The sequence below is a fragment of the Danio rerio genome, chromosome 1, assembly GCF_049306965.1.
Source record: "Danio rerio strain Tuebingen ecotype United States chromosome 1, GRCz12tu, whole genome shotgun sequence".
In the NCBI taxonomy this organism is placed as follows: Eukaryota; Metazoa; Chordata; class Actinopteri; order Cypriniformes; family Danionidae; genus Danio; species Danio rerio.
Window position 1 is genome coordinate 46,971,550 of NC_133176.1, and position 15,329 is coordinate 46,986,878.

Below are 15,329 nucleotides of genomic sequence, written 5' to 3' on the forward strand. Positions count from 1 at the left end.
TAACATTTCCTCAGTAAATTTAAAAGGGATATTGATATACATATTGCTCTTTTTGTTCTTTATATTTGGAAAATGTACCCCACATCTTTTGGCGCTGTGTTTATGTTAAAAAGATTTGGTATGATGCTTCTGTTTTTATAAAAAAAAAAATGTACTCTTTAATTTTAATTTTGAAAAACGTAATTTTAGGATATTTTAATTATGATAATTTGAATAACGAAGTATTTGTTATTAACCTATTTATTTTGTTAATTAAGTTTCACATTCATAAGTGTAAATTTTCCAACAAAAAAACATTGTTTTACTGTGTTCTATAAGGAACTGAAAGATTAAACATGCACTATTCAGCATAGTGCTAATAGAAAGGCCATTAAAACTGTCCAGTTGTGCTCTAGCTTCAAAACTTTTGATTAATGTAAAGGTCCTGCTTGTTTTGTAATTGTAAGAATTTTAGTTAACTATTTATACTTGTTTTTATATTTATTTATTGTGCTGTTGTTATTTACTTTCTATCACCCTGGCATTATTTTGTTTACTATATTGTCATGTATCTGATGTTAATAATAAAAAATACAGTTTTACTGTGGTTTTATGTAATTTAATCAAATGTCACATATAATCGAGATTAAGTCAGAGTTCAGAACTGTTTTTATTCTGGATTTCAGTTAAAACAGTTTATTAATCTTATTAATTCATGATTTATGTGTTTAATATGATCTTCTAATCATATTTAACACTAAAATTGCATACTATGTTTAGGCTTTATGTGGTTAATTTGTCAATAAAATCAAGCTAAAGCCGGATGATTAATAAAATGAACACTAAAAGTTCAAGATTGTTTTAGTTCCATAATTTTAATTATTATTAAAAACATGGTTTATTAATCTTATTGATAATAAGGAATTCGTCAGAACTAAAATAGCAACATACTAAATCATTTTCATTACAATTGGCTTGTTTATTATTATTTTTTAAACTATTTTAGAGTACCAGATAACACATTCTGCAATTGCCATTTTATACAATTAGAAACATGAAATACAGTGCAAAAAAGTGATATTGCTGCCCAAGATTGATTTGATACATATTAAACACAACCAAGACAATGATTTTCAGAAAATGCAGTTCTTTGTTTTTTGTTTGGCCATTAATAAAGAAAATTATTCACTACAGTTTGCTCTGTTTAAGACTACAGTATGCAACAAATGATCTTCATAGTCTCCATCCTCCATCAATGATGACCTCTGTTCCCGTTACAAAGGTAGACTGTAGGGATAAAGACATAGGTAAGGTTAGGTTACTTTATTTATACCCGAAGGTAGATTTGGTTTGCATTCAAGAGTCCTCATCTCATAACAGTTCCACCCAAAAAAGCTCACATAGTTACAAAAACAACTGAACATAAAGACATAAACATAAAACAGTTATAAAGAATAAATAAATAATCACGTCAAGTGAAATAAGTGTTTAAAACAATCTAAAATATCAAGTCACCGAAATACCTCAGCTTTAATCTATGCCTAATTTAAATGTCTAATGGCTGCTGGTATAAAACCATTTTTGTATCGTTTAGTTTTACAGCTCAGTACTAGAAACCTGCGACCAGAAAGAAGGAGGTGAGTGTAGAGGATAAGCAGTGTCCAAAAATTGAATTTGTGATTCTCTTTAGCTGCCTGGTGTACACAGCCTCTAGATTGGCTAGTGACAACCCGGTCAGCTTACTGGATGCCTTAACTATTTGATTTAGTGTCTTTTTATTCTTGACTGAGAGAGTCCCAAACCATGACACCAAAGTAAAAGATAAAACGGATTCAAGAAAAGCATGGTAAAATAAAATCATCATGTGTTTATCAATATGGAAATGATTTAACTTTCTCAAACAGAATAGTCGCTGGTGCCCCTTTTTACACACTACTGCACAATTCTCATCAAACAAAGTTTAGAGTCAATAATTGTGCCAAGGTATTTGTATGATCGCACACTTTCTACAGTCTGATTTTTTATGTAACTGTTCACCTGTGTGTGAGCAGCCTTCCTAAACTCAATGATCATATCTTTAATACATTTAACTGGAGATATGACTCCTCACACCATCTGACAAAATCATTTAGTACTGGACCATGACCCGTTTCATTTTTATAAAGTTGGCTGACAACGACAGTGTCATCTGCATACTTAATAATGGTTTTAATTCCCCACCTGCTCTGACACATGTTTGTGTAAAGAATGTATAACAGAGGTGAAAGAACACATCCTTGTGGAGACCCGGTTGGGGAGCAAACAGAAAAGCATCCATTCACTCCAACACTTTGTGTTTGATTAGTTAAAAAGTCAAGGATTTAGCCAACCAGGTTATTACTAAGGTCAAACTGTTCTACTAATTAAAATGTGGGGTTGAACTGTGTTAAAAGCAGAGGAAAAGTCGACAAACAAAAGTCTGGCATGGGAACCATCTTTTTCCAAATGTTTAAAAAGTAGGGTAAACAAAGTAACTGTGGCATCCTCTACTCCCCGATGAGCAGGCCCGTGCAGAGACCGTCCAAAGGGCATGTGCAGGATAAATTTGTTGAAGAGCGGGGGGTGGAGGGGGTGTGGTTTGGGTGAGTGGGGGTGGTTGTTGTTGTCGTCGCGCGCGTACTGAATAGCGGTGTTGTCGCGCGCGTTCTGAGTAGCTGTGTTGTCGCGCGCGTACTGTAAAGCGGGGGAGGCGGGGGGGATGGACTGAGCGCGCGTATTCAAGAGCAGTGTTGTCGCATCGCGGGGGCACTTTTGATCATTTCGGAAGGGCACTTTCTATCCAAGACTAAAAAGGGCATGTGCACTGCACAGGTTGAGCCCTATGTGTGCACGTGCCTGCCGATGAGGCCTATAGGCAAACTGCATGGGATCAAGTGTGTAATCAATTCTCAGTATTTCAGACCTCACAAACTTTTCAAACATTATAATCACAATTGATGTAAAGACTATGGGTCTGAATTCATTAAAAGTTTGGGGGAGTTGGATTTGGGAACAGGGACCACCACAGCATCCTTCCAAACCTTAGGTTCCTGTAGTTCTAGTAACAATCTATTTAAAATGTATTTTAAAATTTAATGAAATTTTAAACATGGGAAAAGTATTTCTAAAAATGAAATAGCATTTTTAATTTGTGTAGATTACTTGGACAAAAAAAAATCCAAGTAAACAATGCAACACTTCTTGTAGTGCCATATGATGTATCATAGAGAGACGTTTTACTTAAAAATGAGCATTTACAGTTAATTTAATCACCCTCAGAACATTATGATTTAATTTAATGATTCCGATGTAAGATTTAGATTTATTTCCAGCAGAATTCAATTCAATGTCAATTCATCTTTATATCTATAGCACTTTTTACTACGTAGATTGTGTCAAAGCAGCTTAGCATAGATGAAGAAAAACACCATAGCATCCCTGGTGATTCATATAATACGAGTCAATGGTCAACCATTTTCAAGATTAAAAGTAAACACATACAAACAAGCTGAAATCAATGCCTGTGGCTTCTGAAGGTACACTGTGGTCTTATGAAGCAACTAAATATTATGTACATTGTTATTAGCTATAATCCACTGACTGGGCAAACAATTCTAGTTTTGCAGAACTGAATAGTGAGCGCAAGCTTTCATTAAAAAAAATAATGATAGTAAAAATCACCAAAGATCACAGATAAACTAAATATCGTCTTTGTTCTACTAATGAAAAAATATTCTGAGGGTGAGTTTTCATTTTGGGGTTGAACTATTCCTTTAAATGATATCAGAAAAGAAGTTGAATCCTCACCTCATCTGAAGCCAAGTACACACACAGATGCGCCACTTCCTCTGCAGTGCACAATCGACCGGTCCTCTGTCTGGCCATAAAGTCTTTAAAAGCCTGAAAGGTGATAAATAGAAACTCTATGGCAAACAATGACAGACTGAATCTTGTGCTTATATGATTAGTAACTATTATTATAGTTAGATTAGTATAGTATAGTATAGTATAGTATAGTATAGTATAGTATAGTATAGTATAGAATAGTATAGAATAGAATAGTATAGTATAGAATAGAATAGTCTAGTATAGTATAGTATAGAATAGTATAGTATAGTATAGAATAGAATAGTATAGTATAGAATAGAATAGTATAGTATAGTATAGTATAGAATAGTATCGTATCGTATCGTATAGTATAGTAGATTATAGTATAGTATAGCCTAGTATAGTTAGACCAGTAATGTAACTATTTAATTAGAATAAATGATTAAGGGTTGCTGTTCATATAAAACTATTTTTGTACTCAGAAATGTATTTATTATTATATTTATTTTTCACTTTTGTGCAAAGCAAATTACTTTTACAGAAACATTGTAAATGTAGATACACAACCTTGCAAGAATCAAGAAAAAATAATTATTGGTGCTCAATTATTAACAATGTTTTACTGTCATTAATGGTAAAATTTTAAATATTCAGGATTTATAGACAGAGGGAGTATTTTACTTTTGTAGTATTGGTGTGATGGATCACAAATCTCACGGTTTGGGTCACATTATGGTTTTTCAGTCACAGATCGGACAATTTTTCGGATCAGCCAAAAAAGGGAGGAGAGAAAAATGTAACTTGCTTTACATTTATTACAAAAACCGTACAGCAAGAAACTTTTGGTTTTAACAAACAAAACTTAGAACCTGTAATTGTATTAAAAATAAAATGAAGAAATAATCAGCTGAATAAAAATAAAAAGTGAAATATGCAGTACTAACATTATCCAACATTATAATAATCTATATTATAATATAGCCTCATTTTTGATAAATGATTCAGTTATTCACACATAAAACTTCATGTTTTATTGCTAGATGTATCATTTTTGAAGCATTATTCACTGGCATATTTTTTTATGTCTGGCTGTCGCCACCTATTGGTTAAATACTGTAATTGTTGCCTACAACTTTCATTTTTGAGCATCAAGTTAAATGCATATGAAGTGATTTTAACCTTTACCATAAACATCAGTGGTTTTATTTAAACTGTTATCCCAGTACTTTTGTGTTATTTGACCTTTATAACTAGAGGCTGAATCTCTTTCTTAATTTTTGCGTTTTTCAAACACAGATTTGAATGCAGTGATTCGAAGGATTAATTAACATATGCAAATCACCATCATTTATAATTTATGTTGCATAGGTATTGGGATCTTGATCTTTTAATGATGCAAATTTAGGATTAATTTACAAGTAAAAATATAAATATGCATCAATCCGCAGGTCACGTGTGTTCCAAACCGTGGATTGTGATCTGTACTTATGACAAATCAAATGAGATTCATTACAACACTATTTTGCAGTAGCAGTTATTTGAAAAAGAAATCTTTGGTAACATTATAATATGCAATTGTATTTTGATCATTTTAATGTGTTGTTGTTCTTTTTGTTTATTTTAAATCTTTTACAAAATGTTGAAAAGTAGAGCATCAAAATTTACAACAAAATATCAAGCAACAAAACTGTGCCAGCACTGATAATTACAAAAAATGTTTAAATCCACATATTAAAATCATTTTTAAAGGTTCATTTAAAATCAAAATCTTAACTCAATTAAAATTAATAAACGATTATTTTATTCATTTATTTTATTTTTTATGCCCTCATAGTTCACTGATAAGTTTTGTATAGTAAATATGCTCACATATTACAAGTGAGAGATTTTTGAATGTAGGGAGCATTGCTTGATCTTAAAATATTTCAAAAGAACACACACTATCCACCATCTATGATTATTTATTGAATATTAATGCTGAACAAGTGAAATTAAAAGGCACATTGCCTAATACTCTCCACTCTCGTCATCGCTACCAAACCAACCAATCAAAAAGCTTGCGCTACGCATTGTGGTGACGTGTAATCACATTTTATTTGAGAGATGCACAGGTATGCGAAGGTGGCGTTGAACTGTAAGCTTACACTTGGCAGAAGTATAATGTCAGAATAATAAAATAAGTATAGGTCATAATATAATAAGTACAAATCAGCCTTAACGGAGCATGATCACGTCACTCCACACATGGTAGGGAAAATAATTGAATAAATTGACATAAAAAATTAGATCGATTGTAGGTTCTGAATGTCGATCTGGATTACTTTTGGATTAATTAACCAGACCTAGAAAATGATCAAAAATCTTTGATAATTTTTGAGCGAGATGCTAATGGTCTAATCCAATTCTATGATCTATGCTAAGCTATGCTAAAAGTGCTCCAGGGATCGAATAAATATAAACATGGCAAACCTCAGCTGTTTAACTCTAGGGGAGCTGTAAAATGAGCCTTAATGAGATTTAAAATTAGATTAAAAAAAGCTTAAGCTTACATTTAATAAGCAAAAGACACATTTAGCATTCATATTTAAATCTATTTACTGTACATTAATATTATAAGTATACAATAATGTTGAGTAACGAATAAGATCCAAGCCTCTTAACTTTCAATCAGAGATGCCAGAGCATGTCTCTATAAATGCCCAAGTGAATCATCTTCAAAAGTAAGTTAAAAAGAAGTAACTGCTATGTTTTTCTGGCTGTGCATCAGATGGCTTTTAGCTATCCTCCCAGAGAGCTCTCGCAAAAATTAAAAAAAAAAAACAGAAGAGAGCATTTGGAAAAAAAAGACATCAGAAGATCACACAAACAGCTTCAGAATACTAATGTGTGAAAGGAAAGCAGTACCTGCTCTGGATCAGGCCTGGCCTGAATCCTCTCGCGTAATGATGGCGTATCCACAGTTCCTGCACGGGTCAAGAGAAGCAAAATGACTCCTATAACATCATCTAAGGTCCACAGAGGAAACCAATCGATAAACGAATTAGCATACCTGGGCAGATGCAATTACAGCGGATGCCTTGTTCCAGGAAATCAGCTGCCACAGATTTAGTTAGTCCAATGACGGCAGCTTTAGACGTGCTGTAGACACATCTGTTCACCACTCCTGGACATGCAATTAAGAACGAGCAATTAAGAGAGGAGGAAACTGACATTTATCCAATTCAAGTATCCCCTGAACTAGAGATAATGGGGCAAAGATAATATGCCAAAAGGGCCACGAAACAACGCCAATCATCACATGTAATTAAGGACCAGATCTCAATATACAACAGGGTGTATTACACATTACACATTTATTGTCACAATGCAAATAGAATGTAGCATGTACCTTTGATACTAGATGCCACAGATGCCATATTGATGATATTCCCAGATTTACGAGCCAGCATCTATATGGAGATGGATGAGGCGGTATTAGTTTCAATTGGCAAACACGTTAAAAAGACCTTTTATTAAACAAGACAACAGGATGACTTCCAACATGTAGTGGAACAAAAGAATTATGTCTGCAAGTTTTACACAAAAAGATGAAGTGGTTTTTGAAATTGATAAAAAAATAAATAAAATAAAAATAAATAAATAAATAAATAAATAAATAAATATATATATATATATATATATATATATATATATATATATATATATATATATATATATATATATATACTGTTTATCAATATATATATATATATATATATATATATATATATATATATATATATATATATATATATATATATATATATATATATATATATACAATTTATAATCCTAAAACAAAGAATAATAATAAAACAAATCAAATTAAATGGAAAAAAAAATCTTTGAATACAAAGCAACTAGCATGTGTTTTAAGCTAATTCTAGCAAAAAGAAGGGCAAATGACCTTAGGCAGGAAGGCCTTGATCATCAGGTACATGCTCCGGACATTCACATTCATGGTGAAGTCCCAATCTGATTCCTCACAGTCCAGTATTGAGCCATGATGAACAAATCTGTGTCAAAGAAAAAAAGAATGAAAAAATTAAAGGACGTTTTTTTGCATCATTCCTGTAACACAATTTCTGGTGGGTAGTGAATACTATAAACTGCATAAAACATCATTATTTTGGGTCTCTTTACATTAAAAAACATACATCTAATATATGGCAAAATATGCAAATCACATACAGTCGAAATCAAAATCATTAGTACTTTTGATTGTCTACAGCAGTGGTTCTCAAAGTGGGGGTCGGGACCCCTTGAGGGGTCGCGGAACAATATAGGGGGGTCGCCTGGTGATTTCCAAAAATCTACTTATTATTATTATTATTAGACCATAAGAATTACCATATTTTATCCATAACCAACTGAAGAGAAAAAAACAGTCGTTTATAGTTACTATAGTAGCTTATTTACTTGTTCTATTGAATTGCGACCCCTGGGGTAATTACATTATATTAAAGACAGCAATAGCCTCAGATGCAGCAGATTGATTTTATAACACCAGGTTAAACTTTCTGGCCCATTTACTGCACTGACATACATTTAAAAAATTAAACGAAGAATAGACTTTAGTCTATTGGTGTGTGTGTGCGCCATTGAATGCAAGAGGATATTGGGGGTCGCGAGTCACTGGCATTGTTATTTTAGGGGTCGCGTGCTGAAAAGTTTGGGAACCCCTGGTCTACAGAACAAACCACTTGCCTAGATACCAAATATGTACTGTCATCATGGCAACAATAAAAGAAATTAAGTATTACAGAAATTAGTGCTATATAGGAATTAGTAATTAAAAACTATAACATTCAGAAATGTGTTCAAAATCATCTCCTTTAAGAAACACTTGGGAATTCAAATTTCACAACAGGGCTAGAAATGTAGATTTTAACTGTATACAACAAACAGGTTCACGCTTGGATTTCACATATATAAAAATAAGACATTTACACATATACATACATATATACATAAAGCAGTTTACATATATTCTACTCAATCTTTTGATTACAGATATACTTGTTCAGATAAATTAAATAGTTTTAAATATACATGTCTGCATATGGCCATATATCAGATATCTGTATGGTACATTATACATTCACTGCTTTAAAGATAAATATCAACCCAGCAATATTGAAGAGCACATCCACATGGTCAAAGTCCTTGGCAAGAGCATCGACTTGGTCTTTCTTGGTAACATCAACAACTTTGGTTTTGATTCCTGGAAAACAAGGCCAAAAAAAGCACAGTCTAAGAATCAGAAGAGCATGCACAAAAGCCTAAGAAGAGAAGCACTCTTGAAGTAAAGCAATTTGTTTCTAACATAATGGGATTACGTGGCAAAGCAGAGCCATATGAAAAGGGGGGCTGAAAAAACCCACTAGCCTTTGAAATCTCTTTGTAGGGGGAAAGGTCTGATATAGACATGCTCATAGATCAAAGCTTGAGCAAATTCAAAAGCAAGCGCATACGACTGGGAGTCCATCACTGAAGTTTCGGTTGAAAAATATTGTAGACAATCTATGTAATATCAAGCAAGTTAAATATTTTTAAAATGATTATAAATTATTGTGTGTACTTTAACAGTGAGCGTTAACATGATCAACATGTTTTAAAAGATTTTTATTTTAAATACATTTCCTTTTAAACTTTCTGTTGATCAAAAAATTGAGATATAAAACATATAATGTGATTCAGAAAACAATTTAAAACATTTAAAAAAAATTAATAACTAAAAATCTAACATGTTCTATGAGCTCCAAGTCAGACTAATTTATTAAAGATCATGTGACACTGTCTTTGATGAAAATTATGCTTTTTCATAGAAACAATATATAGTTTATTTATAAATTACAATTATTTTACATAGCAACATAATTTTTTTAATATAGCTGTTTTATTGTACTTTTTTAAAAAAAAAGCACCATTGTAGTGATAAAGAAACAAACAAAAAAACTGTAAAAAAAACAAAACAAAACAAAAAAAGCAATAGTAAACAATGGTTTAAATCACAGAATTGAACAATGGTGTACTAGTTAGCTTTTGCATGATGCTGTAAGGAATGTCTTACCGTTAACACTTTAAAATAATAGTCCGTTAGTTAATGTATTTACTAACATGCACAAATAATTTGTAAAACATTTAATAATGTATTTATTCATCTTTTTTAACATTAGTTCATATTATATAAGTTAAATAACATTAGTTCATGTTAACTCACAGTGCATTAACTAATCTTAAAAAACACTGGATTTTAATAATGCATTGATTCATGTTAAACTGTGATTAATAAATGCTTTACAAAATGATTCATACTTAGTTAATGTTAGTAAATACATGAAATAATGGACCATTATTGGAATTGGAATGTTTTTATTGTCCCCTAAAGGCAATTAGGTTTACAGCAATAGGCGACAGTTAACAGCAACAGGTCACACTCTACAACATAGAAGTAACAGCAAACAATAAAATTAATCATAGTCAAAAAAAAAAAAAAAAAACACACAACTTAAAGCTTGTTAAGTAACCCAACTGCAGTTGGAACAAATGAATGCAAATATCTGTTGCTCGTCTAGAATACGTATACCTGATGGCATGAGGCCAAACTTCGAATAATGTAGGTGGTTCTCATCTGTTTTTACTTGTCACCCTCAAATTACCATACCAGCATATTACTGCAAAAGTTAAAAGACACTCACTAAAAGAAGAATAAAAAGTCCTAAGAAGAGGCCTATCCACATTAAATCCTTTCAACTTCCTGTTACCATCTTGCCCTCCCTTCATTAAGACATTCCAGAACACATTAGTTACTGTAATTTTTGTCAAAAAAATACATGCTTATAAACAAAATGAGTCCAAATAAATACATTTAAAAAAATCAGTCGACAGACAAAAAACAAGTTTTAGCTGAAATCTTAATCAGCCCTGTATCCGTAACCGTAACCAGTCTCAAAAGGCTTTTAAGACCAAGTAAAGCACATTTCAATACTGTTTTGTTTTTAAATTTAGAAAACTTTTTCAAGTGACTTTTACTCTAAATCTTGGACTTGAAACAAAAACTGATCAATAAAAGTTGTGAAGCACCAAAAGCAGGTCACATTACAATTAAACGGAATACTAATTTGGCTATTGTTGTTATTCATGATTTTTCAAATGTACTTTTTTTTACAAGAAAAATCATAAAGCACTCCATTATTATTATTATTATTATTATTATTATTATTATTATTACTATGATGTGTTAATTATTAATATTATTTAAATTGCCAAATTCTGACTGAGGACAGTTTGATGTGCTGGTTTATCTAATAAATGACAATAGGCTACAGTTTTAATTAAAAAACGTAACAGATTCCAAGTTTTTTCTAATGATATATGATGTAATAAATTTGCATTTAAAAAATAATATTTATTCATATTTCTTTATTCTAAATCTTTAGGAAACCTTTTGGCACAAGAAAAAGTGTGGTTATGACAACCATCCAAAAAGCTAATTCAGCTAAAAATAGTGCTTTAAACGCAGTATTTAAACCTCATAGTTAAATAGACAAAAACAACAAAAAGGTCCACATTTTGAGAAAGAAAGAACACCCCCACTACCCCCAGCAGGCTGGCTACAGGCCTGTTAATAAAGAAATTGAATAAAAAGAGATAAGGATCTTGTTATGTTTTTCCAACAGTTTTGTCCACTAGGTGGCAATACATAGCCAGTCAATGAATTACCTGGAATGCCATCCAGCTCTTTCAGTTTCTCTCCATTGATATCCGTAGCAGTGACTTGAGCACCTTCTTTGGCAAAAGCCTTTTAATTATAAAGAACAAATTACAATTAAAGTCAGTAAACAACAACATGCATTTGACCTTCAAAAAAAAAAAACATAATGAATGAGAAATCAGTGTGTTTGGATTCACATTCACACCATTATTCCTAAATCACAATATGTGAAAACACCAGTTCAAGCTACAGCTCAGGTGGAGCACGGCTGATCTGATATAAAACCTCACCATATAAACCTCTCAATAACCCTCCACTGGTGAAATTTCATTTAAGAACAATATGTGCAATAACCTGTTCCCTCCATGCCAACTGACTCAGGGCTACGGTGTTTCCTCAATCTGCAGTCTCTCTCATTTAATCCTCATTTCAATATTCGCTTGATATGGAAATGTATTCACCTAGCAGGTGTGCGTCTAACCACCTTCGGCTCGCCTGATAACATGCTGTTGACTTGCTGAAATCAAATTTGCCTAAATGATATCAGACACTGTTTGCTTCACCGCTTAATGATTTACTGCAACATTTTCAAAAATGAAAAAAGTGCAGGTTAAAAAATACCAAATAGGTTGCAAAGTCTAGAAATATTTCACCCTTGAGCTGGGTTCAACATTCTGTCCAAAACAGCATGTACAAGACAGCCTGAAAATGTCACATTGACAGCGCATGCATTACAAGCTTTCATTCAACAGTGAAACACACATGACAACTGTAATCCCTTAGAGTACATTCATGAAATGATACACATAAAATACAGCTAAAACTGGCAAACTCGGTAGTGGTGGTTCTCGGTGTGGGAGAGGTGATGGCAGGTTGACGGTGCCCCCCCTATCAACAAGCTTGCTCCCACTGCCCCCCTAAATTTGGTCGCGTATTTTTTGTATTACAACTAAATTGCCACGAATAAGCGAGATCCGCCATCGGTGGCAGACTGTGGAGACATAACTGAGGCCTCTCTAGCATGCTCATGTCAGTGGTGTCGTGCGCACTCGCTCTATCTGCTTTCCCTTTACTTTTGTCAGTGATGGTGCTCTGCACATCAGTTTCCCACATTCGTCAGAATTAAAGCCCCAAATTGACACAGGTTATTTAACTCAACTTCAGTCATGATCACGTTGTGAAGAACTATCAAAATGTCCACTGTTGATTATCTTAGACTTTTGTTTCCAATAGTAATTTAAAAACTTTTAATAGAGGAAGTCCTTGGCTATGCATAGGCTATAATTAATTAATCTACATAGTTTTACAATAGGAACTGTAGTCTTGAATTTACAAACAGTCAGCAAGTACTGAAGAACAGATGTAACACATTGATCAAATTTAGTTTTCAATCACACTCATGTAAAAGTAATATTCAACCCGTTTAGTTTTGTCTTCATTCATTTTTGTTTCAGTAGTGACAGAGCATGAGTCTCCAAACACATGATTTTTTTTTACAACACGTAAGTTTATATTTGAAATAAAATATTTGACTTGTTATTTTGCAAGATAGTTGTACTCAGATTAAAGTGTAATTTAAAGACTTACTTAGGTTATGCTAACTAGGAAAGTTAGAATGATTAGTCAAGTTATTATGTAACTGTTGTGCAGACAATCAAAAAATATAAATATTTCTTGAAGAGGCTAATAACACTGACCTTAATTATTATTTTTTTTTTATTAAAAACTGATTTTATTCAAGACAAACTATAAGTAAGACTTATTATGACTTCAAAAGAATTGTTTTTGTGTAATAGAAAATACTGTGGCAATTTCCTTGGTTTGTTAAAGATCACTTGGGAAACATTATTTTAAACTAATGGGAGGGCAAAAAAATGTATGTTAAACTGTACGTTACAGTGTACAGGTGCAAAAATGTGCCTTAATGTCTTTGAATGTTAAAAATCTGCTAACCTACTACAAGACAAAGTTACTTGTCAAATAAATTAAGATGGAAGATTGTTTTGAATTTAAGTCATTTAATTAGCTTGTTTATGAAGACTGCAGAGTGATGCATGAAAAAATGACTTCAATTGTTTAAGTAGATTGAGATGTATGTAAGTCACAGTGTGCTGTCACTGAAACAGGCTTGTCAACAAATGAATCATAAAGAATTGTAAAATGCAAGTGGATCCTTTAAAATGCGTGTAAAATGAATATTTACTATAGCAGATGCTTTTCCAATGCCTTGTGCTGCTGCTGAAAGAACTATCACTTTCCCGTCCAGACGACCCATAGTCTTCAATAACAACCTACACATGTAGAAAAGGCATAAAAATTAATATTTGTTAGCAAAATTTGATTAAATACTCTAAAGTTTATACTAAATACACATTTACCTTTTAAAGGTCGTACTGAATTGTTTGAAATTTTACATATTTAGATATGACTTTACCTCAAAATAACCACACACTGTCGTTTGTTGTTAACAGATACGTTATTTGATAAGTTGACATGTAACTGTGTTTGATAAACATTTTTGCAGCGTTAATTTAGGCTAATAATGATTAATCATGCAATACTTGGCGTAATTTATTTATGTTTCATTATCACGCGTCACGTGACGAGTGTAAAGGTAACTCTGTGCTGCAGTGTAAATCACTGTAAACACAATGTAAAAACATAATAAACATATGATGCACGATTATGCGCTGCAAATAGTTAACAACAAGTCAATTTGAAAGTTTCGTACAAGCAGCATCGGTTTACAAGAAGAAAAAACACAATAAACAGTAGAAGAACTTACTGACAAGTGACAACTAGTGAAAACAACACACGTGATGAACAAACGTCCGTGTCGTCCAGGTTTTGGTTTCCTGTCAAAATAAAAGTCAAGTAAGTACATATATTTAATTGCTATAAACATATAGAAATATATTCATTTAATTTAATTTAAATATAAAATTTAAAAATGTATACGATATAATAACACGTGTTATGGTTGTTTTTTTTCATTAACATTGTGGCAGGAACTGGAGATTATAAAGACAGCACCATTCAGAAAGGGACATTTGGAAATTACTTTAACTCAAATTCTAACAAATTTCAGTCTGCATCCATCTGCCAGGTCATTCATATTTTATATCAATTTTAAGAAACATGAACACAGTGGGTTCTATGCACCGCTACAGTTTTAAAGCAGACGATAAACTTCCAGTGAAAGCATAATGTGACTTTCAATTTGACAAGGTTGTTTTTATTGCATCGATGTTGTAATGTAATTACAATACATTCCGTAACACAGACTTAGCAATCTTAGTTGTTCAAGTTTAAAACATGATGAATGACTGTTGTAACCACTATAACCACAGCGCCCGTCAGTATAGCAACAGGCTAGTGCAGAAATGCCGTTTACTGGGGTAAAATAAACGGTCATATTTTAAAGACAAAGCGGGGCAAATGGAATTTAATTCAGTGCTTCTTGTCAGATCTAAGACCCACTTCATATCATATCTATCAGGCAGTAAAGATCACTGATTTTTAAAGAAGTCTTATCTTAAATGTGACAATTTTGTAATGGAAAAACAGGTCACCGGAAGCCGCAGGGCTGCCTGGTTGAAAATTGAAAGTCTGCATATAGCCCATTGATGAAAATCTATGGTCTTTCAGCGTTGCTTGTAGAATGAATTATGAATGCCATGTATTAATGATGTCAGTCAAAGTGAGGTTTAAATTAAAAACAAACATTGAATAACTTGTTTTTCCTGTT

The 15,329-nt window shown here is 32.4% G+C and overlaps 1 protein-coding gene across 7 annotated transcripts; it reads right to left on the reverse strand.

Moving 5' to 3' along the window:
- Positions 1 to 937: 937 nt before the first annotated feature.
- bdh2 (3-hydroxybutyrate dehydrogenase, type 2) lies at positions 938 to 14,402 on the reverse strand. 7 transcript variants are annotated; one of them, XR_012400807.1, is made up of 10 exons: positions 14,367 to 14,402; positions 13,785 to 13,872; positions 11,590 to 11,668; positions 8,992 to 9,088; positions 7,772 to 7,880; positions 7,214 to 7,274; positions 6,875 to 6,988; positions 6,730 to 6,788; positions 2,850 to 3,897; positions 938 to 2,507 (listed from the first exon to the last, which is right to left on the reverse strand). XR_012400807.1 is itself a non-coding variant. In NM_001017809.1 (10 exon segments), coding segments are annotated over 9 exon segments (738 nt in total). In that variant the 5' UTR covers positions 13,857 to 13,872; positions 14,371 to 14,402; the 3' UTR covers positions 938 to 1,212.
- Between the last annotated feature and the right edge of the window lie 927 nt (positions 14,403 to 15,329).

What these genes read in the sequence shown, in the direction of transcription:
- bdh2 (XM_005160067.5), bottom strand. Translation starts at nt 13,856, where the DNA reads ATGGGTCGTCTGGACGGGAAAGTGATAGTTCTTTCAGCAGCAGCACAA. An exon ending in GTGCTCTTCAATATTGCTGG is followed by an intron (nt 7,881 to 8,991) that starts GTTGATATTTAT and finishes TCTTTGACACAG; the next exon opens with ATTTGTTCATCATGGCTCAA. An exon ending in TCAAGGCCTTCCTGCCTAAG is followed by an intron (nt 7,275 to 7,771) that starts GTCATTTGCCCT and finishes ATCTCCATATAG; the next exon opens with ATGCTGGCTCGTAAATCTGG.